Source organism: Nothoprocta perdicaria, unplaced genomic scaffold (assembly GCF_003342845.1).
Source record: "Nothoprocta perdicaria isolate Ctin4 unplaced genomic scaffold, notPer1 scaffold_73, whole genome shotgun sequence".
Taxonomy (NCBI): domain Eukaryota; kingdom Metazoa; phylum Chordata; class Aves; order Tinamiformes; family Tinamidae; genus Nothoprocta; species Nothoprocta perdicaria.
Window position 1 is genome coordinate 2,012,693 of NW_020456010.1, and position 23,205 is coordinate 2,035,897.

Consider the following 23,205-nt stretch of genomic DNA (forward strand, 5'->3'; position numbering starts at 1 on the left):
GATGTTTTGAAATGAACCAGTTAAGAATTTCAACAGTGACGTGTGCTTTTATTTGAAGTATATTTAGGGAAAGAATTCTCTTAGGCCTTCTGCTTATGATAAGAACAAAGTTCTTGTGTAGGAAGATAAAGATGATCATATTATTTCCTCTATTAGTAGTGCAGAGCATTGTGTAGGTTTTCTGAATGGAATGCCTTTTCTTCTGATTACTTGAGTAATTTCAACTCTTTTCATAGGATGGTCTTGCATTATGACTGTTATGTCCGTGGTCACAAGTTTCTCTCCCTCAAACTTGGTGATTGTAAAACGGTTAGTTACACCTTCCATAAAATTAAACTTTTGAAAACTATTTGAAGAAAGATTCTTAGATGGAGAGCTAGATGTCCCCTAACACACTAGATACCAAACTCCTAATGTTTCTTCAATTAGCTTTTAGTATCTAGTTTCCACTATGACATCCCCACTCCTGCTTAATATTATGCTTAACTTTCAAGTCTTTTAACTCTTTGTATCCAGAATTAAAATAAGTGTTTGGCTGATCAGTATGGTAAGTTGAAGAAAGGACACTGCTTTACACACTTTTCCAGGATGTGAGCACCATATGCAGACTTTTTTGGGGGGGAAATGGTGAAGGATGCCTCTTACTTCTGAAAATCCGAAGCTTGGAGCACTTCCAAAGGAAGTAGGTCTTATGGCCTTGCTTTTGAAATCAGTGGGACAGCTCTGCGTGAGTGAAAGGTGCCCTGTTTTGCAGCCTTTTGGTTAGGATGCTTGCTCAGCTAAGATGTGCCTAGGTTCAGTGTTCTTGTGTGTTTAAGGAATAGAAATCTTGAAGTAATGAAATAAGATGGCATTTACTATGTCTTTAACAGCCTATTCCCATGTTGCATGTAAAAACTTCTCACTTTTGCTAGGAGCACAGGTATGTTCACGTTGCAGTTTAGGGGAAGAGGGAAAAACAACACTTAATATGTGCATAATTTGACAATTTTGTGCTGGAATCTGAATGAATCTCATACTTGCATTTAACTATTTTCAGTGGTATTTAATTGCCTGGTCTATAGCAAGTATTTTATCTGACAATATTTACATGCTGCTGTAAGAGAAGATAATCAAAACACATTGGTTTGGGTAGTAATAAGGGATGAACCATATTTATGAGCCACATGGAGTTTGGTGTTCACTGCTCCAATGTGTGCGATAATGACATTTTACACAGAATGAACTTTTAAAAAACTCATGCTTGACTGTGTATGTTAAGAAAAACATGCATTAAACTTTGAACAGAAAGAATGAACCTAGTGGATGGGCTCACTAGAAATAAAACACACCCTTAATTGACATCACACTATCAAAGTATTAAGAACTTGGGAATGATACTGAAGTATTTCTGTGACTGCTTAAATGTTCATCAACAGCAGCTGCCTAATTAAAGTAGATCCCTAAAGGTGGAACTGAGGAGAAAGACAGATGTGCAGGACACTTTGAGAACCCTTTAGATTTTTTACCATGAATTTATAGTTGAGAAGTAAGTTTTTTTAATTTTATCACTAACATCATTTGGTGAATTGACAGGAAATAACTTCCAAATGACTTCCAAAGGAAGTGTGGTACCATAGATTAATTACTACCTCTTGGCCCATATAAGTATCTCTCAGTGTTTGAACCTGCCACCAGTTGTTTATATTTGATTTTAGGAGAGGAGACATGTTCTCCTGCTTGCTTTTCTGTGATACGTGGAAGGACGGCAGAAACCTGCTGACTTCGCAGTTTTCTGTACTCAAATTCCTAGCTTACTTGGTCATTGCCTACATGAAAGCTGTTTTGTACCTTTGGTCATCCATATACCTTTGGTTGTCCTTCAGTCATTTTCTAGTCATTCTGAACACTTGATTGGCTCATTTCAGGTTCATTTCAACTTTGAGTAATGAGTTGATGTCTTCATAGATTGCTTAGAATAGCTCTTGTGTCAAACTAGTAATAGTCTCTCTTAAGAGCCTCAGTGTGAGGGTAGGACTTTTTTCTAGTGTGCTCACTTTGCATTTACCTACACTGAAAATGATCTGTGATTCTGTTGACTTGAGGTGTAAGGCCTTTCTGCAGTTTTTTTCTTTTTTGTTTTTCAGTCTGTCTGCCTCTTTACTACCTGTAATAGCCTCCTGCCTGATAAATCAAGTCCAAAAGTTGTGAGTTGTAATTATATTTATAACCAACTTGGTGATCGGGAGCACCTGGAAAAGTTCTCTCCTGTTAGGGATAGGCAGGATACTGCTTTTGATGGGCAGTTCCTAAATGGGCTCTGGGACTCTGTGTCTTAAGGTTCTGCTTTCGATGCTGTGGAATCTCGGAGGGCAAATGAAATGTAAAGATGTTGAAAACAGTTATGAAATGAAGTGATGGATAAAAGCTTTTTTTATTCAAAGAACTGTGATAGCGCGTAAGAGTCTCTGCCTGCATCTTCCTAGTTACATTATATATATTAAAAAAAAAAAATCCAATGCAGGTGGACAGAATGAATGTATTCTGACTATGAGAGCAAGTTAACCAAGGTGAAGTGGGCGAGTTAAGCAACAGCAAGTTGGTCTCTGCTGTGGGTTTTTGTGTGCTTGTGCATTTGAGTTGATCACAGTAGGAAACTTTGGGATTTAGAAGAGGGTATCTCTGCAGCTGTGTTCTCTTAAAATAGGTCTTGGTACAGATCTAAAATATAATTTTTTGTGTGTGTGCAATGCATGATATGCGCAAAGTTTAACATGTACCACTCTTCTCCTGAAATTAGATTTGGTAGTTTTTTATTAGAAAAAGAAATCCTTGTGCAAGCCTAGTCTAGAAGAACTTCTCTAGGGATAACTTAAGGCAGTTGTTACAAGGAGTTAAAATTTCTGTGCTTGTTCTCACTGCCGTGTTAACTTCAGAGTTATGCTTAGCTAGGAACTGCTTATCAGTGCTATCTCTAAATGAAAAAGAGCATTCTGCTGGTACCTCGATATGTGTGTGCTGGTTGGCCCGACATCGCTTGCATCTCCTTAGTGACCTTGACCTGGTGGCAGGAGTCTGCTGTCTGTGCCTGTGAGGTGGAGGAGAAACAGGACTTACCATCGTGGGAGAGGAGAAAGGAAGAGCCTTAAGAAGCAGAACTTCATTAAATCCGTTGATTAGGGGGCAACTTGCCTAATTAATAGATACCGATTGTGTGATCTTAAACCCACCCCAAGGAACCCTCTTCCCATTCACTCCAGTCTACTTGTCTCATGGGAAGTGGCGGGTAGACCATGGTTTTTGTCTCTGGCTTCTAACCTCAGCACCTGATCTCTTGAGCCTGGTCTGGATTGCCATCCTTAAAGATCCCTTTCCACTGGATATAATAAATCTGTGGTGATCTGCATCCTTGATGAAGGTGCCTCAGTTTAGATCCTGAGAGTGGCTATTCCTCAGTGATTTCTGACAGATGGGATGTTCCTAAGGAAGCAACGTAACCTTCCTAATGTCAAGGTTAGCGTAGAATTGAGCAGCTGCTACAGGAGACGGTGAAACCTCCATTCTTGGCATTTTTCAAGATTCAACTAGACAGAGCTGTGTCAGTGTGATCTGGTGTTAGCAACAGTCCTCCTTTTAGGGGGAGGCTTGGATTGGAGACACCTGGATGTGCCTTCTAACAAAGATTCCTATGGTTTGGGATGAAATTGTACAGTAGTGTGCTGGAGGGGAAACTAACACGAAGCCTACCTCCTGCTTAACCTGAGTAAGCCCTGAGGTAGCCCTTCTCGAATACCAGTTCGAAGTGGAAATTCTTGCTGTTAATCGGCATTTCTGTTAACACGAGCATGCTGGCCCACTCCTCATTTTTCTTTTTTCAACTTAATACTTCCAGACTGCAGATTTTGGAAGCTTAGCTTTGTGGAAAATAATGGTGTTTGAATTAGATGTGCCATTATTGTTGTCTTCAAACAAAGTAATTAGGTCATACACTTGGCATGTTGCAGTTGTCTTAAATGTTTTCAAAAATAAACTGCTGCCTTATGTGAATTAGGAAGAGTTCATTTCGATTCTTCCCTCAAAATGTGACCTTGTATCTTATTTTGTGTTCTTTTATTATGCAGTGTTAATGAAGAACTTTGATTAAAGGGTGGATTGTTGTGAAGATCTAATAAATCTGCTTTTCACTGCTGTCACTAATCGCGGAGAAGACGCAGTTTGTCTCAAATCTCTTCCCTAACACATTTGTTGGACATAATAACGCTTGTTTTGTTATATGGCCAGATGTTAGAGTAATGTGGTTTGTCCTACAAAGCTTCATATGTTTTATATATAAATTAGAGAAACTCTTTGGGTTTACATTGCTGTCAGTGAAGCCAGAATCTTGTTTGGGTGAAAAAGATAACTACATTTAAAAACAGATTATATTTCAGCTCCTAGTTTTAAAATAATTGCAACCTTATTAGCTTTGTTTTAGTGAAAGCTTAAGTTTTCCTAAGCACAGCTTTATTTCCTAACCACACAGACAGACTTGCAGGGTTTTTTTTTCCAGTATTTTTTGTGCATGTGTGAATTATTAGTTCACTTCTGAGAGTTAAGGCTTTGATGTCTGAACGGGCTGGATGCTTTGTTATGTTGACTTACCTTTTTTTGGGTGGATGTGTGTGTGTATATAAATATATGTGTGTGTATATACAAGTGTATATACACCCCCCCACACACACATTAACCTCTTAGTGTGAAAGTTATAGATGCATGCCCATAAATTTAAAGAACTCTTTTGAACGTGGATGTTTCATTTAGTTACAAAAAATGGTACTTAACATTTTAAGGAGTTTTTATGTTTTTTCTAAAGTGCCTATCCCCAAACTGTTTCACTCTAATCACTGCAAATTTTATATATATAATACATACACATATATATACACACACATACATGCTAGAGCCTATGAGTAGGACAGGGTCCACTTAGCCAGCAGTAATGAAACCTTGTGAAGTGTGTGTGGCTTCAGTGATGGCCAGATTTTTATTTCATTTGAGAGTAGTGCTGAAATGAGAACTCTTGTGGGGAGGTGGGAAAGCCTGGTTGGTCTTTAGTTCATATAACTTGAAATATAAGCGATCCCTTTATAAAGAAGTGTATTTAAAAGGATTTTGAAAAGACAGGTTTAAATGTGTGCTTTCTTCTGTCTTTTAAAAGAAAATCTTTCAAAGGGACCTGTACTCTTAGTTTCTTGGGTGTTCTGAAAATCATTTAGTAAATAATGATAGGTTAGAATAAGGAAAATTACACGAGGATCCCAGTTGTCTTGTTCAACAATCACTCAGTTCCAAATTCAGAAGTGTCCTCAGCCCTATTTGTCGTAATTTCATCAGGATTCTGAGGCATTGTAAAGCTGGGGGGACAGCCGGGCGTCTCTGGTCTTGAGGACTTCTTCAGCAATTGATATAAACTTGTAGCTCACAATAGACTTTACTACATTTTCAGTCATTGAAAGCTGCTTGAAATTGAGAATACATTTTTCAAACATATGGTTCTTTTCTGTTGGTTGTGTACATGGGAGTTATTGTTCCTAGCAAAAATCTAGTTCTTAAAGGCAAAATATGAGAGCGTCACCCTATGTAACATGCTTTTAAATCCCTACACAAGGTTGCTGCGAAAATCCCCTCCAGCCTTCTGACAGTCAAAGACAAAACATCTTCTCTGAAAGAAGCAGGAATATAAATAAGCAAATGATTGTTCTTTGATTTCAGGAAAATACGGAATACACTATGTACACTATACAATGAAGCCAGTCAGTTAAGTAGCTTTCAAGAGCAGATGTATTGCTGAACCGCACATGGAGAGCTGTGTTTGAGAAGAACCCGCTATGAAGTGCAAGTTCATGGCAGTCAGTGTCGTGCATCTGCATCGATTGGGTGTTACCAGCTCACCACTCGAGCTAATGCAGTCCGTACTACACAGTTTCTCATGTATATGTGCATGCGTAGGTATAGCACCTTGGCTGAGGTGACAAGTGTTCAACTTGCTTCACTTTATTTGGAACAGATGCAAAGAAGTTTTTTTTGATAGTTGTTTTAATTCAAGATGCGTTTTACTGTTGAATTATATCTTCCGAATAAGGAAAGTTATTTGTTTTACCATTTTTGTGTTAGCTTAACATTCGTTACATTAGCACTGTAATGTTAAGCACCCAAAGTAAACTCTCAAATAAAGCATAGCTTTTCAGTGCTGTGTATACATTCCGATAACAATTTCACATGATCAGAATCTCTTTTTAATGGGACTTATCTCTCTTTTAGAGCTCATTCAAAATGGAATTGCTCCCTGTTTAACTAGCCCTACAGCCAGGGTGTTGAGTCTACACTAATTGCCCTAAATTCCCCTGAAGTCAGAGGAAGGAGCAACACAAGCAGAGTGTAATTAATCCTATCTGAAGTCAGATGCTGGACAGGGGTGGGAAGAGTTGTGTTTTGGAGAAACTTATCCCTCCTTACTGATGATGCAGGGAATATATAGCTACTAGTTCAGGCTAATCAGACATCTATTTTGTCTCTTTGAAGAATGCTTCTTCTAGGCGTAGTTATTTCTTGATAGGCATGGTTTGTGCTTGGCCTTTTTATGTAATTACAGTGGTGATGCTGGAGGGAATTTTGTCTCTGCTTTAGAGAGGGAAAGGTTGCATTGCTTCATGCCTCGGCATCATTTTGGTCATCCATACTCTAATGGGTGTCTCAAGCTACCTACAGGGGATTTGTGATTTTTAAATAGTCATAAAATTATCCAAACCTTGGACTGCCGATAAAGTTATACATTCTGCATGATCTCACTTCATCAGTGTGCAACTTGGGTGTTAAATGTGGGGAAGGAAGAAGCAGGGAAGGGCAGTGGAAAAGGCCAGTTACCGGAAGATATAAAATAATACTTGCCTTTCTTACTCATTTCCTGCTTTTTTTTTTTTTTTTTAAGCTCACCAGCATTTCACTTTTCTAAGGTATAGGAATGTTGTGCCTGCCTTATATAGGAGAGCAATAAAAGCTATACCAACTTACATACCACCTTCTGTGCAGCCTAGCCATGTTACCTGCTCCCGCTGTTCAGTAGCCGTTCACCTCTGTTGTGCTGTGGGGAGGGCTTGTAGTTTCCAAGCTGCCTTTTCACCAGTGCCTTCTGTTCCCTGTCTTTCCGTAGCTAACTGCGCGCCGCCGTGCCAGAACGGAGGCATGTGCCTGCGCCCTCAGCTCTGCGTGTGCAAGCCGGGAACGCAAGGCAATTCCTGCGAGGACACGGTCGCGCCGGACACGTCCGCCGGCGGCGGCCGGAGCCCCGGCCTTCCGCCGTGGCCCATCCCGCAGCAGGCTGCCCAGCAGAGCTTCTCCCGCAAGGTGCAGGTGCCCCCCAAGGCCGGCCCCGTGGCACAGATGGCGTTCACCATCAAGCAGAAGCCTCCCCTTGGGGTTCCTCAGCAAATGCAGCCGCCGTAAGTATTTGCTTGGCTTTCGAAGAAGCCCCAAATGCTGGGTCTGTAAAATACTGTTCCTTGGGAGTGTCCTCAAACACCAACTGAAATGGGAAATTTACACAGATAATTTACACTTTTTTTTTTAAAGAGCGTTTTGTTTTAACTCTCGGATTTAAGTGGCTTTCTTGATCGTTACTTATAAAACGCATCCCCTCAGGTTGGGAAAATGTCCTGTTTTACCATGATGCTACTATGATACAGCAGTGAAGTAAGAAATTCACTTATTTTTTCTCATAGATTTTTTTTTCCTTTTTCCTTGGGGGAAACAGAGTGCTGGGGAGAGAGATGAATTTCCTGAAATAGCTTTAGCTTAGAACACACACAGGCACATAGTGCCAGCAAAGTTTGTCATAGCCCTGGGCTGAGGATGGATGCTATCAGGTAGAAGGTCTCATCATGGAAGAATGTTTGCAAAAGATGAAGGTGGCTGTAATTGAAAACAAGTGGTGTGCATTTCAGAAACAAAGATCCGCTTCTTATTGGGAGCTCTTGGGAATTCTGATCTCAATAACAGACATGCTTGTGGTCCTGGCTTTCTATGATAGCTCTCCAGTAACTCCGAGTGTCTCCAGATCTCTCTCCTTGCTTTTTGGCAACTGTATAGCCACAACAGCTTGATTTTTCTGCTTTGCCAGCTGTGAGAGCAGGTTTTTATTTTTAATTTTTGGAAAATTTCCCATATAGCTTTAGAAATGGGTATAGGAGTACCGCCTTCATCAGCTGGAACTTGGTAATACACTGAAGCCTCGCAGCACTGCCCCTTCAGTGAGTAGCAGCCTCTTCTAGGAGACAATTACTGACATAACTTGAAAGTTTCCTCTTGTATTGGGCAGGCCAGAGTTTTACTGCTCATCAAAGGAGAGGTTAAAGACTTTGTGACAGAACTGAGTGTATCAAAATGTTTCATGCATTAAGGAAATATTTCCAAGTCCTTCCAAACCTGTATTCTTGGATCATGCCACCTAGCCTAGTGCTGTTACTTGCAAGCGCACAATCTGATAATTTTCATGCAGCTGATCAACTTGTATCCTGTGTGTTCTTTTTTCCCCCCTCTGGAAGGGTGAAATATTTCTCCTATTAACTCCCCAATTATTCCTAATAAAGTCATAAATGAGGTAAGTATGAACCTGAGTAATAAACTGACTTAGAGAAGAACTGGGCGCAGGCACCATTTAACTCAGTCGGAATCAGCAATGTGGAACAGTTGTAACTGAAAATTAAATTCATTCTTTCTTGCTTTGGTTAGTCAAAAGATATTGACTTTGTGTTGTACAAACCTCTTGGCTGAGTTCTACTACTGCTGTTTCAGTTATTTCATTTCCTGCCCTGTGTACTAGTGTGTTTTTATATCTTTGGCTGTATGCAGTTTATTTTTTAGAACAGGTGGTTCTAAGATGGGTTTACATGACTGTTGCCCAGGTGATGGTCCAAAAAAAGATTAGAGGAATGCTGTTTTTGTTTTCTGAAGGTTAATGCCTGGTATAGAAATAGGTATCTCTGGAGGATATCCATTTTCATCGCTATTGTGGCAGTTCCTTCTACTAAAGGTTTACAGAAAAAAAAAAACCCTACCTAGAAGGGCCTTGAATTTAAAATTAGTCTAGAGGTCTGTTAAAATATATTTTACTGAAGCTTTTTTTGACAGAAGGTTGGATTTCTGGCCTCAGCTCTTCACCATGCTCTGCCTCTACACACTCATGAAAATGGAAAGTGTATTTTAGAGTGCAGTGACTTTGGTCGGAGTGCATGTGTTGTAGAATCTGAGAAAGATTTAGGCTAGTAGTGACCTCTGAAGGTGATTTTGCCTCTAAGCCCAAACTTAAAGCATGATCATCTAGAACAGCTTGCTCAGTGCCTTATGCAGAGCAACTCTGAGTATTTCTGCTGTTGAAAGAGTGGCAATCCCACAACTCTTTAGTCCTCCTGTTCTTAGAGTAAAAAAAGAAATTTTCCTCTCCAGTTGGAATCTACCTTTGGATTATTGACCTGTTGTTGTATGCCCCTAGAAAGTCTGCCTCCGTATTCCCTGTATGTTCTTATGAGGTAGTTGTAGATGGCAAGAAGATCCTTTTGAGCTGCTTTTTCTTGGAGCTCAAAATCCCGTCTCCTTCCATCTCTCCTCACACAGCCACTGGTCTTGGTGGCCCTCTGCTGGGCTCAGGCCACTACATTAGGGCCTTTTCTCATTTGGGGAGCCCGTAACTGGATGCAGCGCTTGAGATGCAATCTCACAAGCATCCCATAGAAGGGAATCAGTCCTCTGACCTGCCCCAGCAGCAAAGGGACATGCTGCTGGTTCACTTTCAGCTACTCCGGGAGGATCTTCTTTTGCAGAGCTGCTTTCCGGCTACATGAGCACCAAACTGGTCCTGTTGCACGAGGTTGTTTCGTCTCGGATACAGGGCTCTACACCGGCTTTCCAACTTCATGAGCTCTGTTCTGCAGGCTGCCACAGTCCCTCTGTCCTCCAGTGTAACAGCTGCTCCCCAAAACTGGTGGTGTCGGCCTTCGTGCTGAGATTGCATTTATCCTATTGTCCAGCTTATGAATAAAGAGAAGGAGCAGTATGAGCTTCAGTGTCTGCCTCTAAGGAAACGAGTTAGGAACCCACTTAACCTCCTGAGGAATGGATTTCATATCACTGATCACCACCTTTTAAGCCTGGCAGTCCAGTCGGTTTCCCCCTGCCTTCTTGTAATTTTGAAATTCTCTTTTTTCTTCCTTTTTTTCCCCTCTCTCCCCTCTTGTAAGGAGATTGCAGGGAGACTGTGTGAAAGGCTTGCTGAAGTCCAGTTAAAAACGCTCATCACCCTTTTCTCATCCTCTTGAGCCAGTCTTCTCATCATAGAATGCAAAATTTAAAAACAACAAAAAACCCCTAGCCTCCCTCAACTCTAATCCAAATTAAAACTAGAATGTCTTTGATGACTTAAAGTTGTAGTTCAGTTGCTTTCATTCTCTGTTGGTGAGATTATATTTCTACTCAAAGCCAGGAACTCATATAATAAAATGCCTCCCTTCCTCAGGAAAAAAGACTGTCTTGTCTCTTGGGATACATACCAGAGCTGGAGCTGGAAGCAACTGAGCTGTAACTGCAGTGATTACACCCTGCACTGTCTTGCAAATTGGGGGGAAAAAAAAACAGGTTTAGCAAAATATTCCATATTAATATTCTTAAATCAGATTTATTTTTTGTCTCTTTCCAGTACAACTCAGTATATATGGCTGATTATCTATACTGCTGTGTAAGGACAAATTTCTTTTGAAAATGTTATTGTAGCCTTTCCTCCCAGGCCCTCCTGTTAATAGCAGCAAATTGAACATGCTCCGCAAGGTAGACCCAACTTCTTAACTAACTTGTCATCAAGTTATTTTCTTTGAGTGGTACTGGAATATGTTCACGCTAACATCTGTTAGTAACAGCACCATATAGACATAACAATGTAGACTTACTCCGTGTGTGTAGAAATCATTGCCTCTGCTTTTCAGGAAAGTAAATTGCTTCTAAATTGGTACTAATGCTTTAGTTGAAAACAGGACTGTAAACATAATTCAAACCATAGTATTTTCCAAACTGTCTTTTTTCTTATTTTTTCTATTTATAGCTCAGATGAATTTATAGCTCAGATGAACTGGCCATGTACTGGCTTGCATGATGAAGTGTGGCGATTATGTCCAATTTTTGTGATTATTTTTCAGTGTTACTCATCACTGTTTTGTTTACTGGTGTGTGATCTGCTGGTGCTGCCTTTTTGGGGTAGTTTGAGAATAGGGACAAATAACAATACATTTAAGACCATCTTTGTTGACATCTATCTTTGCCCTTGAGCCTCAGATTCTCTTCCTAAGCCTATCTGGTTTGGTATCAAAGACAGGAGCCGCAGAAGATGCAAGTATTTAATTGTTGACTGATTTCTTATTGCTTGCTGCTAGAAGGCAAAGCAATAAAGATCTACAAGATGTTGGAGCTCTAATGTTGCTTTTATTGGAAGAACTTTATGGATAGTAAAAATTTGAAAAATATTAAGAAAACTAGTCAAGCCAAGAAAATATGATCTAATCAAATATTTAACAGCAGTGGGGAACTGTTTCAAAAGAGCATCAAAGGACAGCTGATTAATTTGCAACTTGGAGGTACAGAGAAACCACTTTTCTGGTTGATTTTATTTGAAAGCTTAACAACTTATTTCTGGACAGAGGAACAAAATAAAGATTTTTTTTTATTCATACTAAGACCGCAGATGGATAATGTCTTAAACCAATACTTGATGTAAGCCTGCAAGGTTATAGAAAGTTTTAAAATCTCTATTTTAGGACTCCAGATCACGAACTGTGTGTGTATATGTACAAATATGTGATGGGGGAGGGAAACAGCTGCCTGCTGATATTCAGGTGCTATGGTATTCCTGAGAAGCCTGAGGTGAAGGCTGATGTCAGAAGCTCCATAGATTAGGTAACTGGCTTAATTAAAATGCTTGAGATCCCATCTCTATCACAAGTACAATGCCTCATGACAGAGGAAGCCAATGCATCTGTCCAAGTATCTTGGAAAACAGAAAATCCAAGACAATAAAGGACACAATGGAAGAGAAACATGAGATTTCTGGGAAATCTAAAGAGCAAACTTGTAAAAATGCAGCATAGAACTCAACTTATAAACTTTTATTAATGCATATTTATAGTACTAGAAGAAGTTAACTTGTCTATTACCGTGTATCACGGTATCTCTGTGTTTGGAATGCAAAAAAAAGATCTTATCTGCTGTTTCTTTTCTCGTATTCATGGCAGTAGAGTCAACAAAAACCTATTTCTTTGTTAGCCTGGTGATTAATGATGTGGAAAACAATCCAAATGGCGGCTGCTTCTTTGGAGATTACAGCTAGTTATACTTTTCCATAGCCTGATTTTCTTGTTTGTTTGGTCTAATCATCCTGGTTTCTAAAGTCAGATGAAAGCACAAAGAAAGTGTGAATAGGGAATGCAAAAGATAAGAATGAAGTGTACCATGACAGAGATCCCTCAAAAACAGAATATGTGATAAGAAAGTAAGCCAGCAGTTCTATAAGAAAGTCTGGGCTCTGCCCTGTAAAGATCAGTAACTAAAAAGTTGGTAAAGGAACAAAGTTTAATGGGAGATAAATCCATCAGATGTGGATAGGAAGGGGAGCAAATTAGGTGGTGTTCAAGGTCCTAGATTTATTTGTACCTCTCAGACTTATGCAGAAAGCTGAGGGGTATGAAAGAACTTGAGTGCCACCTTTTCCCTGAAAGCTTTGCCTGGTTATGAGAGTTGCGTCCCCAGAGGGTGAAAAGTCAAAAGCTGCGTGGTGATCAAGTCAATACTGGTAGGCAGCTAAGACTGGGTAAGTCTCTAAGTTTATATTGTAATATCTCATGCTGGTTTGTAGTGGGTTTTATGCCTAGCTTGATCACAGAAGTGCTATCTGTTTTGCAGTCCCAAAATCAAGAAAGGTGTGGAGCTGCATGATGTAAAATATGTGAAAATAAGGGATTTTTATTCTGTCTAGCCTATATATCAGCAGAGACATTCTAGTAATACAGAAGAAGAACACTTCTCCATGTTAGTGAGTAGAAAGCAAAATTACATCTGAAGCAACAAAGGGACAGACCATTCCTGGTGATGAAGGCAAAATTGAAAGTAGCTGCTCACCATAGTGTGTGTGAGGAAAAAGGCTCCATCTCAGCTACTAGCTGAGTAAGTACATATTGGGGAAGGAAGGACAGCTTCTCCATGTGTCAGGTAAAGAAGGAGTTAAAATGATTTACAGAATGATTGAGAATGTCTGTTAATAGTGAAGAAATTCTTTGTCAGTAACAAAACTGCACATACATGTACTCTAACAGCAGAAGTGTTCCTCTCTGCCCATTTCTCCAGTCTCTTGAGGTCCCTCTGAATGGTATCGYATCCCTGTGGTATATTGGCCACTGCTCCATGCTTTGTGTTGTCTGTGAGCTTGTTGAGCGTGGATTTTGTCCCATCATCCAGGTCATCATTGAAGCGGCTAAGCAGTGCTGGCCTCAGTATCAGCCCTTGGGGAAGTAACTAGTGCCACTGATTGCAGCCCACTGAGCCCAGAAGGTCAGGCCARTGTTCAGTTCTCCTCGCTGTCACTTTACCTTGCCCGTGCTTCTTCAGCTTGTTGATGAGGACAGGAGCCACTGTTAAAAGCCTTATTAAAGTCAAGGCAAATGGCATCTCCCCTTACCCACCAAGCTAGTCATCTCATCACAGAAGGTTTCAGATTCACCAGGCACAATTTTCCTCTTGGTACATCCATATTGGCTGCTCCCAGTCACCTTTCTCTTCTTTGCATGTCTGCAAATAGTATCCAGGACTAGTTGCTTGAGCCCATTTCTGGGGATCAAGGTGACTGTGATCAGCCTGTAGTTCCCTGGACCCTCCTGGTGCCGTTCTGAGGTGCCTCCTCCAGGCACTATGACTTAGAGTGATTGAGAGTGGCCATGCAAACAGATGGACCAGCTCCCTCTGCATTCCTCAGTGCATACTGTCAGGGTCTGTGGGTGTCCAGTTCGTGTTCCCAAATCTGATCCTTCTCCACTGCGGGTGAATCTTCATTGCTCCAGACTTCCTTTCACAAGAGCTTGGCGTTCCCAAAAGCTGGTCTTAACGGTAAAGACCACAGCAAAGAAGAAATTGAGGGCTTCTCTTCTCAGTTTTCTCTCAGAACTGGTGGGAATCATTTTCATAGGTTCCCCCGTCTGCAGAGCTGTAGGAATAGATTTCAGGAGTTAGATAAGGAACAAATATCTAGTGTCTAACATATATAAATATGTACCTTTAACTTCTGAAGGAAGAATTACAGTGTGGRAACAGGTTTTCTTGATGGTTTCTGTTATGGAAATGTATTTTTTAAATATTCTATCCTTAGAAGAAAATAGCTTTTGTGTTATAATGATCAGTGAACTGAGGACTTACATCCTCTGATGTTGAACTGGAGAAATGTTTTAGTACACTTGCAGGTATATCCAGCCTTGGTCTTTGTATCTTGCTTAATATGTGATCTTTARCTCCTTAAATTAAAATTAGCTACAAGAGAGAGCTGATTTGTCTGTCTTRGACATGAGCATAGATTTAGGAGATGCCTTGCACTGTCAACCCTTCTCAAAAATAAGTTTTTTATAGCCTTATTAAATAAACAATGAATAATACACAAGGAACATTTCTTTCTGTGGTTGATTTTATTGTTTTGCTAGTACGGTAGATAACTAGATGGTTCAAGAATCTTCACTCTCAGAAAGATATGAGGAGTCTTTGGGCAAAGGCAGGTATATTTTTCAGTACTGGGCATGTCTGATTAATTGCATGTAACCTCATTGACTTCTTACATATGAATAGCCTATTCTACTTGTGAATTATGTTGGCCAGYAGTAATGTAAAAAACTTATTTTCTTCTTCAGTGCTACAGCCTGAATACTTTCTTTCACCAAGAAGCAGACTTCCTGACAAGCAATTTCTACTTGACCTAAGTTCCCTAAAGCAGACATAATTTGTCACGCGTCTTTGTATGTTGAGAAATTCCTCAYGGAACTCCACAATGTAGTTTTACTCACTTAAACCCTCTTGGCAGTGGCTATGCTGACAATGACCTTTTTCTCCTGTTGGCTTATTTTGGAGTTTGGTTGTCACTGCCTATCGGTGTGTGATCAGAGACAGTTCTCTGTATGATGGTATTTAAGAAATGAGTGTAGATGGTGAAGAATGCCAGTCTGGAGAGCACGGACTCTTCCTGCTGGTACCGTTTAGAGGGTGACGGAGGCTTTATCACCAGCCAGTGTCGTGTTGGGAGACTGCAGCAAATCCTTGTCAGCCTCCCTCACAATGTTTCCCTTAGATCATAGGGTCTTAAAGGAGAGGCAGAGAGGAGATGGAGGACCAGAAAGCAAACTTTTSGCTGCTTTGCTGCCTCTGGGGTCCACAGGATTGTGTGGGAATGGTTGCCTTGTAGGGTGCTCAGAAGCACACAAAGGAGCTCAGTGACTTGCATAAAGCCAAGRATCTACTGTTACTCAGAGATGCCCACATGTTGCACTTTAAGAGAATAGCTCACCAAATCAGAGTAGTTATTGAAGTGATTTTCTCCATGCATGAATACAAAAATCATTGTTTCTTCTGTTCAGCTGTGGAACTGTCACTTCAAAAGAAATACCAGCAATAAATCTGCCTTCATTATTACTCTGTTTCTTTTACTAGTGTACTCTATGGTTTTGAAAATACCTGCTTTGGAGGTATGTTCACGAAAATAGAAGTTGCTCTGATAGGCTTAATATCGTTTCTTATTTATTATTTTTAAAGTGCTCTTTATTCACTAAATTTACTATTCAATGTTATCCAGCTGAGGAGAGACTCTATTACAGAGTCCATAAAACCACTGGATCATATGRAAAGGAATAAGGAATTTGTTGTCTGTTTGGATGCTCTTGTAAATAATGTTTCAGTCTTGTCAGGATTTTTATTAGAGGATTAAAACCAGTTTAAAGAAAAAATAGTGGGTTTTGGATATTCTATGCAGTGACTTTTTTGGACAAAGATACAATTGTGTATATGCTGTTTTGGGGGAATGAGTTTCAAAAGCAAAAAAATCTACCAAGAAGAAAGACAATACTAGTACTTACTATTATTCCATTGAGCAGTAGGTGGCAAGCTTTGCTTTTTCTTGTACTTGGAGTTTATTTTCATGCTGTAGGATGCCARAATTTTGGAAAGAGTCATTTGAATTTGCTGGAATATGTCACTTATTGGCAGCATCTTTTTGGAACCCTTTATTTGCTTCATGGTGTATAATTGTCTTTGTACTGAAAGTAGGAGTGAATCTTCTCTTCCTCAAATGGCAGACACGAGTCAGTTTGTGAGCTATGACTTCATCCTAAAGATTAATAATACACTAATATGCAAAATAAATTACAAATTAGTTGCACTCATAGGCAGCTCCAAATAATTTTCTTTTCAGGATCTTCCTATTCAGATTTTGTTGCAGAGCAGAAAGTCTCAAGCTGGGGGTGGGGGAGGAATGCTCTTCTTTAACGTAATGTTTTTCTGCAACATGACTTATGTGTCTGTAACTAATATCTGAGAAGGAAAAATAACCGAGTGTGAGTGTCTGTGTGTGTTGGTGGTGGCTTCTCAGTGTGAGCATAAACTGCTTGTCTGGTACAATTCTTCTCTCAAACGCAGCCGGCTCTGCTAACATGTGAGGTCAGGCTTGGGGGCAGTAAAACAACAGAAAAGTGCTGAGCTGAAACTGAGAGTGCAGAGGGAGAGAGGTGCTTGAGGGTTGCCTGGTGGCACTTTGTTGTGCGTAGGTATTTATTCTGCCCTCTACTCAGACTTCTTGCCTAGAAAACAGAAATTACCTGACATCTAATGAATAGCAGCCCAATGAATGTTTGAGGCAAAGAGGGCAATTCTCTCTCCTATTACCTGGCAAGTCAGATTCTATGCTGTCCTCCAGGATATATCTCTCTTTACCTGTTAGACAAGTTATTTCTTTGCTGAATACCCCCATAGTGATTTAGAAGAATTCTTGTTTTGCTGCTTAAGGTTTTTAAAAATGTTTTAGATTAAAACGCTTAACATCCATCTCTTTCTCTCACCCCCTCTTCCGTGCTTTATAATAAAGGTCAGCTGTCTCGCATCTTCTTAACCCTCCCCTAACTTTAATAGTTAAGCATATTAACATGGATTGTTATTTAGTCATGTCATTCTAGAAATTATGAACAATAATTAAAATATCATTTTCTTACTGTGGCACAGTATCCTGCATAAGGGTCCGGGGAAGAACTGAATTGTTCTTACCATGTTCTGATTTGTCTGCTTAGATACATGGACTACATCTGAATTTGCATTTCCCTGTTGAAGCTTTGTGTCCTTGCAGTGTTCCTGATGAAGGTCAGACATGTTCTGGTACTAGAATAGCAGTGCAGAGCACTCAGTTGAAGGCCTGGGCTCCTTAATTGCTGCAGGAGCCCTGGGCAGTACATGAAGGATCTTTGGCACTGGCTTAGTAGTGAGCTGACCCCTAAGTGCTCTGAGACCATTCTGATACAAGAGCTAGTCTCACATGTGCAGGCTTTGGCAGTGCTGTTGATATATGTGTGCTAGAGCAAAAACTGGTTCAAAGGTAGTTACTCATATCTTTCTGGTCTGCCAGGCACTGAGTCAGCCCTCCAGAACATCTCCATTCATCATTCTAGGGGAATGTGGTCATCAGGCTGCAGGAGCTGAAGTCCCTGGTATTTGAAATAGCTCGTGCCCATCAGCATTGGGATCATTTGCGCTGGTGAACATGAAGACTGTGTGGAGCGGGTGGGAGGCAGGGTGTTTGTTCTTGATGACAATGGTATTGCCTCCTTAGTCCTGGTGTCCTTTTCTTTATCCATGCCTCAGCATGGTCGCAACACTTGCGGCTCTGCAGAGTGGGAATGCCTATAGAGGCAGCTCGGCAAGTCCACACTGTTGCCTTCAGCCTCCACGTTTGATTCTTTCTCCTTGGTTCTCCTACTGCTGAAGCAAGAAGATAGAGACAGTTGTTCAGCTCGTTGAATTCAGGATGCACGTGAGAATTGTCAACCCTGCTTCATTTTGATGGTTTTATGCATGGAGTAATGGTCCATAAGCTAATAGATAATTTGTAATAACCCATATTACACAAAATATTCTCATTAATGAGTTTGTAACAGGCCATGGTCTAAAACAGACTACCAGACTGTGATATTTAATTAAACATGGCTTGAAGATAAGCAGATGAGAATTTGTTATGAAAAAGATGTGAGGCAGTAAGTCCTTTTAAATATGAATATTCCTGATCTGCCACACCAGCTGTGATGATGGTTGAAGGCTGAAATCTTTCTGGCTGCAAGTGTCCACCTGCAAGCCGAATATCAAGCTTGTATATCAAGCTGCAAGTTTGGATATGCAAGCATGTATCTGGCTTGCAAGCCTCCATGTGTGGAGGGTACAAAGAGAGTCATATATGATGGAGTGGTGCTAGAAAGCATCTAGCTAGGTGAAGCAGAAGAAAGGAATTTTGGAAGAAATTTTGAAAATACAGATTATCACCACCATGCCACCACAAAAGACTCATGAAGTTCAACTGCATAGTCTTGCTCTTTGTTTATCAATGCTCTTGAGAGGTTGCAGCCAACCTGTGCAGGAGCAACATCTCAGTTTATCCACAACTGAGCTGTCATCCAGTGAAGTGAAGGTCTTACAAATAGGTGTTAGAGGATGGTCATTAATATCTTTAACAGGTAAAGAATTCTCAGAAATAGAATCTCATTTTGATACAGAGTTAAATTTTAGGGAGCTGACTGTAATGTTGAGTCAACAAGAGCTTATTCCAGCAGAACAGGAAGCTACTCTGTGGGTGATGGTGATGACCTGTTGGTTGGCTTTGTGTTACTGCATAATACCACTTGTCCTGGCAAAACTTTGTAGTAGAGTAAAACTTTGATGAAAGAAAAAAGTGATCAATGTTAGAGGAATAGAGTGGAAATTGCTTTCTGACTACTGTTGCACACTTTGCAGCACTTACCTGTAGTATGGTAGAAAGATCCATCAAATGTCTTTCCCTAAAGATACTTGTTCAGTGATAAGATTCCCTCTCAGTCTTCTGACAAAGAAGTTCTTCTTGACGTGAGACAAATGTGTTCTCATTTCTGCTGCACGCGGTATCTAAGTCTAGAATCCTTTTTATCTTCAAGTACTTTTCGAGTGTCGCTGCTTGTGGAAGAACCAAGGTAGGATTACCTGCCTTTCTCTGTATGGGTTTTGCACTGAGACAACTCTTCCCTAGACTGTTTCGGTGTTTTTAAAGCCTTAGACGTAACAATCAGATGTAAACCATGTACAATTGATAAATTGTACAAGGTTGAGCTGGGCCTGTTCAGCCTGGAGAAGGCTGAGGCGGGGACCCGATTAGTGTCTATAAATACCTCAAGGGAGGGAGTGAGGAGGAGGGAGCCGGCTTCTTTTCAGTGGTGGACAGTGATAGAGGAACCGGCCACAAGCTGAGGCACCAGAAGTTCCACAGGCACTTAAGGAAAATTTTCTTGACAGTGAGGGTGACAGAGCCCTGGCACAGGCTGCCCAGAGAGGTTGTGGGGTCTACATCCTTGGAGATCTTCAAAACCGGCTTGGACGCAGCCCTGCGCCACGTGCTCTAGTTGACCCTGCGTGTGCAGTGGGGTTGGACTATTTCAGAATATTTCAGAATATTTAAGGTTGGAAGGGACCTCTACAGGTCATCTAGTCCAACCTTCCTGCTCAAGCAGGCACACCTAGAGCATGTGGCACAGGGTGGCATCCAGGCGGGTTTTGAAGACCTCCAGAGTAGGAGACTCCACAACCTCCCTGGGCAGCCTGTTCCACTGCTCTGTCACCCTMACAGTAAAGAAGTTGCTCCTCACCTGCAGACGGAACTTCCTGTGCTTCAGCTTGTGGCCATTACCCCTCGTCCTATCGCTGGCCACCAGTGAGAACAGCCTGTCCCCTTCCTCCCTGCATTCTCCCTTCCTGAACTTATACATATGAATCATATCCCCTCTGAGCCGTCTCTTCTCCAGAGAAAAAAGGCCCAGCTCACTCAGCCTCTCTTCATACGAGAGATGTTCCATTCCCTTAATCATCCTGGTTGCCCTTCTCTGGACCCTCTCGAGAAGCTCCACGTCCCTCCTATACTGGGGTGCCCAGAACTGAACACAGTACTCCAGGTGCGGCCTCACCAGAGCTGAGTAGAGGGGCAGAATCACCTCCCTTGACCTGCTGGCAACACTCCTCCTGATGCAGGCCAGGATGCCATTGGCCTTCTTGGCCACGAGGGCACACTGCTCACTCATGGTTAACTTAGTGTCAACCAGGACTCCCAGGTCCCTCTCCGTGGAGGTGCTTTCCAGCAGGTCCACCCCTAATCTGTACTGATGCCTGGGGTTATTCCTCCCCAGGTGCAGGACCCTGCACTTGTCCTTATTGAACCTCATGAGGTTCCTCTCTGCCCAACTCTCCAGCCTGTCCAGGTCCCTCTGGATGGCAGCACAGCCCTCCGGAGTGTCGACCACTCCACCCAGCTTGGTGTCATCCGCAAACTTGCTCAGGGTGCATTCCGTGCCCTTGTCCAGGTCATTGATAAACAAGTTGAACAGCACTGGGCCCAGCACTGACCCCTGGGGGACACCACTGGCCACAGGCCTCCAGCTGGACTCGGCCCCATTTATGACCACCCTCTGAGCTCTGCCATCCAGCCAGACTAGATGGCCTCTGAGGTCCCTTCCAACCTTAAGCATTCTATGGTTTTATGAATGCTCTGATTTTAATGAGTTCTGATGTGGATTCTGTTCTGGATTCTGTATGGTGGGAGTGGATGATTGTACAATTGATGCCACTATCAAATTGATTAATAACTTCTGTGTATGTGTGTGTGTTTTTCTTTTCCTTTTTTTTTTTTTTTAATGATCTTCTGGATGGTCCTTTATCCCTGCAATAGCTCTCATGTCTCTCTTGTTGTCCCCCACTTTAGAGATTCAGGTTTTTAGTGAAGGAAACTGCTGGTCATCACCACAATCCCAGCTCTGCTTTCTTACTGGTTTTAATGTTTTTTGTCGTTGTTATCTAATGTCTGTTTGGGAATTGCAGCTGTTGCACATATGCAGATTCTTACCAAGAAGCCATTCAGCTCCATTTTTAACTATTGCAAATGCCTTTAACTGCAGAGTATGTTTTGCACCCTGAAGTATTTCCCTTCTGTGCACCCTAGAGGAATATTATCTTCTGTGTGTGTGTGTGTGTACACACTATTTAGGAAAACTGTGAGTTCCAGAATGGGGTTGTCTTTGGATCTGCCTCTACAAGCGAGATTAGAGAAACGTGGAACCCCCAGCTGCATGCTCAACACACTTCTAATGGGAATTCAGATGATGAAGACTGAAGAGAATGAGTTCCAGAAGGAAAAAAGGGTGTATAAATTCAGTGATTTATCCCTTTATTCTCATTCTTTGGCAAATTCTGCTATTATAAAAAGAGCAAAGAAGGGAAATACTAATTGTGTGCAGTGTTGCCATAAGAACAACATTTGGGGCTGAGCCCAGAGTTGTCTGTCTGTCAGCAGTTCCTGTAATAGATAGTCTGCTTTGGAAGATGGTGTTTCACCCCTTTTTTTCAGGGTGGGTAGATCTTTTTCAGTGTTTTTGACCCCCCCTTCCCATTGGAGAAGGGAGACACAAGTGTTTTTTCTAGCTTTCTGTAGTTGGGTTGTTGTTTGGCTGGGGAACAAGTTTTCCTTCATGCTTTTTAAGTTTGTCAGCATAATGGAGAAAGTGGCCATGCATGCTTTTTGGTGTATATATGTATGTATTTTACCTACTTTGATAGGTAAAACTCATTTTACCATGAGGCAGTTGCACTTGGAGAACTGTTTGAGGTGGGCGTTGACATTTGCCATCCCAAATGCTGTGCAACTAAAGCACTTCAAACAATTCTTACCTGTGGCTACATGTGAAGTCTTTATTACAAAAGAACTGGGTCTGTTCTTACAAATTCTATTTTTCCTCCAAAGCCTGCAGGTTTTAGGGCAGAGCTTCTCTTGCAGCTGTCCTAGGAATTAGTTTTCTGTCTACTGCATTCTCTTGCAGAATATGAAGGAAAACCAGGTGACTGTAAGTACCATATAGCTTCTGTACTGAGAGGGGTAGCTCTGTCCTGGGGTAAGACCAAGAATTGTCAGGTAGGTACAAGCTGAGACCTCGAGGTTCCCAACACCTAACGCTACTCTGCACACGACAGCACCAGCAGGATGTTGATGTGTTAACGTGGACTGCAGCTGCCTTTTCTGAGTGCAACACACTTTGTTCATACCAGGATGACATGCTATAACTATTATGTGCTTAACTGCTGTTTGCTTGCATTGCTTTGTTATAGCTGACAATGAAATGAAATCCTTATAAAAATGACCTGGGGAGAGGTCTTGTAGCAGGATTTTTGTTCATCTACTGTTTGGCTTTGAGAAGCTTTTCTCGTGAAGCTCTGATTTTTTCATTTCTGCTTCTTGCTCTATGCATTTGACCTGTATGAGCTTTGCAGTATAGATTTTGTCTGGCTATGTGTTTTTGAACTGTTTCACAGGGTAAGGTTGGAATCCTGATGGCGTATTTGAAGGGTGCACTCTAGTAATAAGAATATTCTGAAAAAGTTCAGTATTAAAAAGCAAACAGAGAGCAGGTAACACAGCACATTTTTGTCGTTTTAAAACATTTAAAACTGGGGCCGTTGCTAACTGTTGTCTGTAAATGCTTCCAAGCAGCTTTCCTRAGAGCAGCCATTTTAATGATGTTCATGGTAAACAAGATTGTTCCAAGAAAGTATAGCGCCCACGATTGTTTAAAAAGTAGCCATAGAAACGAGCTGATGATTCTCAATTTAAAATGAGCCCTCTTTGCTTTCATTGGCTGTGCTCCCTTCTTTAGAATGTCATGCTTCATGTGCACTCTACAGCATTTTCAATTAAATTAATTGTTTTTAAGCAAAAAGATTTATTCTCATTAAATTGTGCCAGAGTCTTAAAAGATCAAGGTTGAGTTTTTGTTTGTTTGGGTTCTTTTGTGAAGTTATTTGGTCATAAAAAGAATCTCTCTCTTTACTTCCAAACTGGAAATGTTAAAACCCACTCCTTTTTGA

General features: G+C 41.1%; 1 protein-coding gene across 2 annotated transcripts in view; it reads left to right on the top strand.

The window, feature by feature from the left end:
• The first annotated feature begins 7,409 nt into the window (after positions 1–7,409).
• Positions 7,410–23,205, top strand: part of LTBP1 (latent transforming growth factor beta binding protein 1) — a 167,210-nt gene continuing 151,414 nt past the window's right edge. For both annotated transcript variants that reach the window (XM_026051165.1, XM_026051166.1), the window contains exon 1: positions 7,410–7,457. In XM_026051165.1, coding sequence (XP_025906950.1) covers positions 7,447–7,457 — 11 coding nt within the window. In that variant the 5' untranslated portion in view covers positions 7,410–7,446. The remainder of the gene's footprint in view (positions 7,458–23,205) is intronic.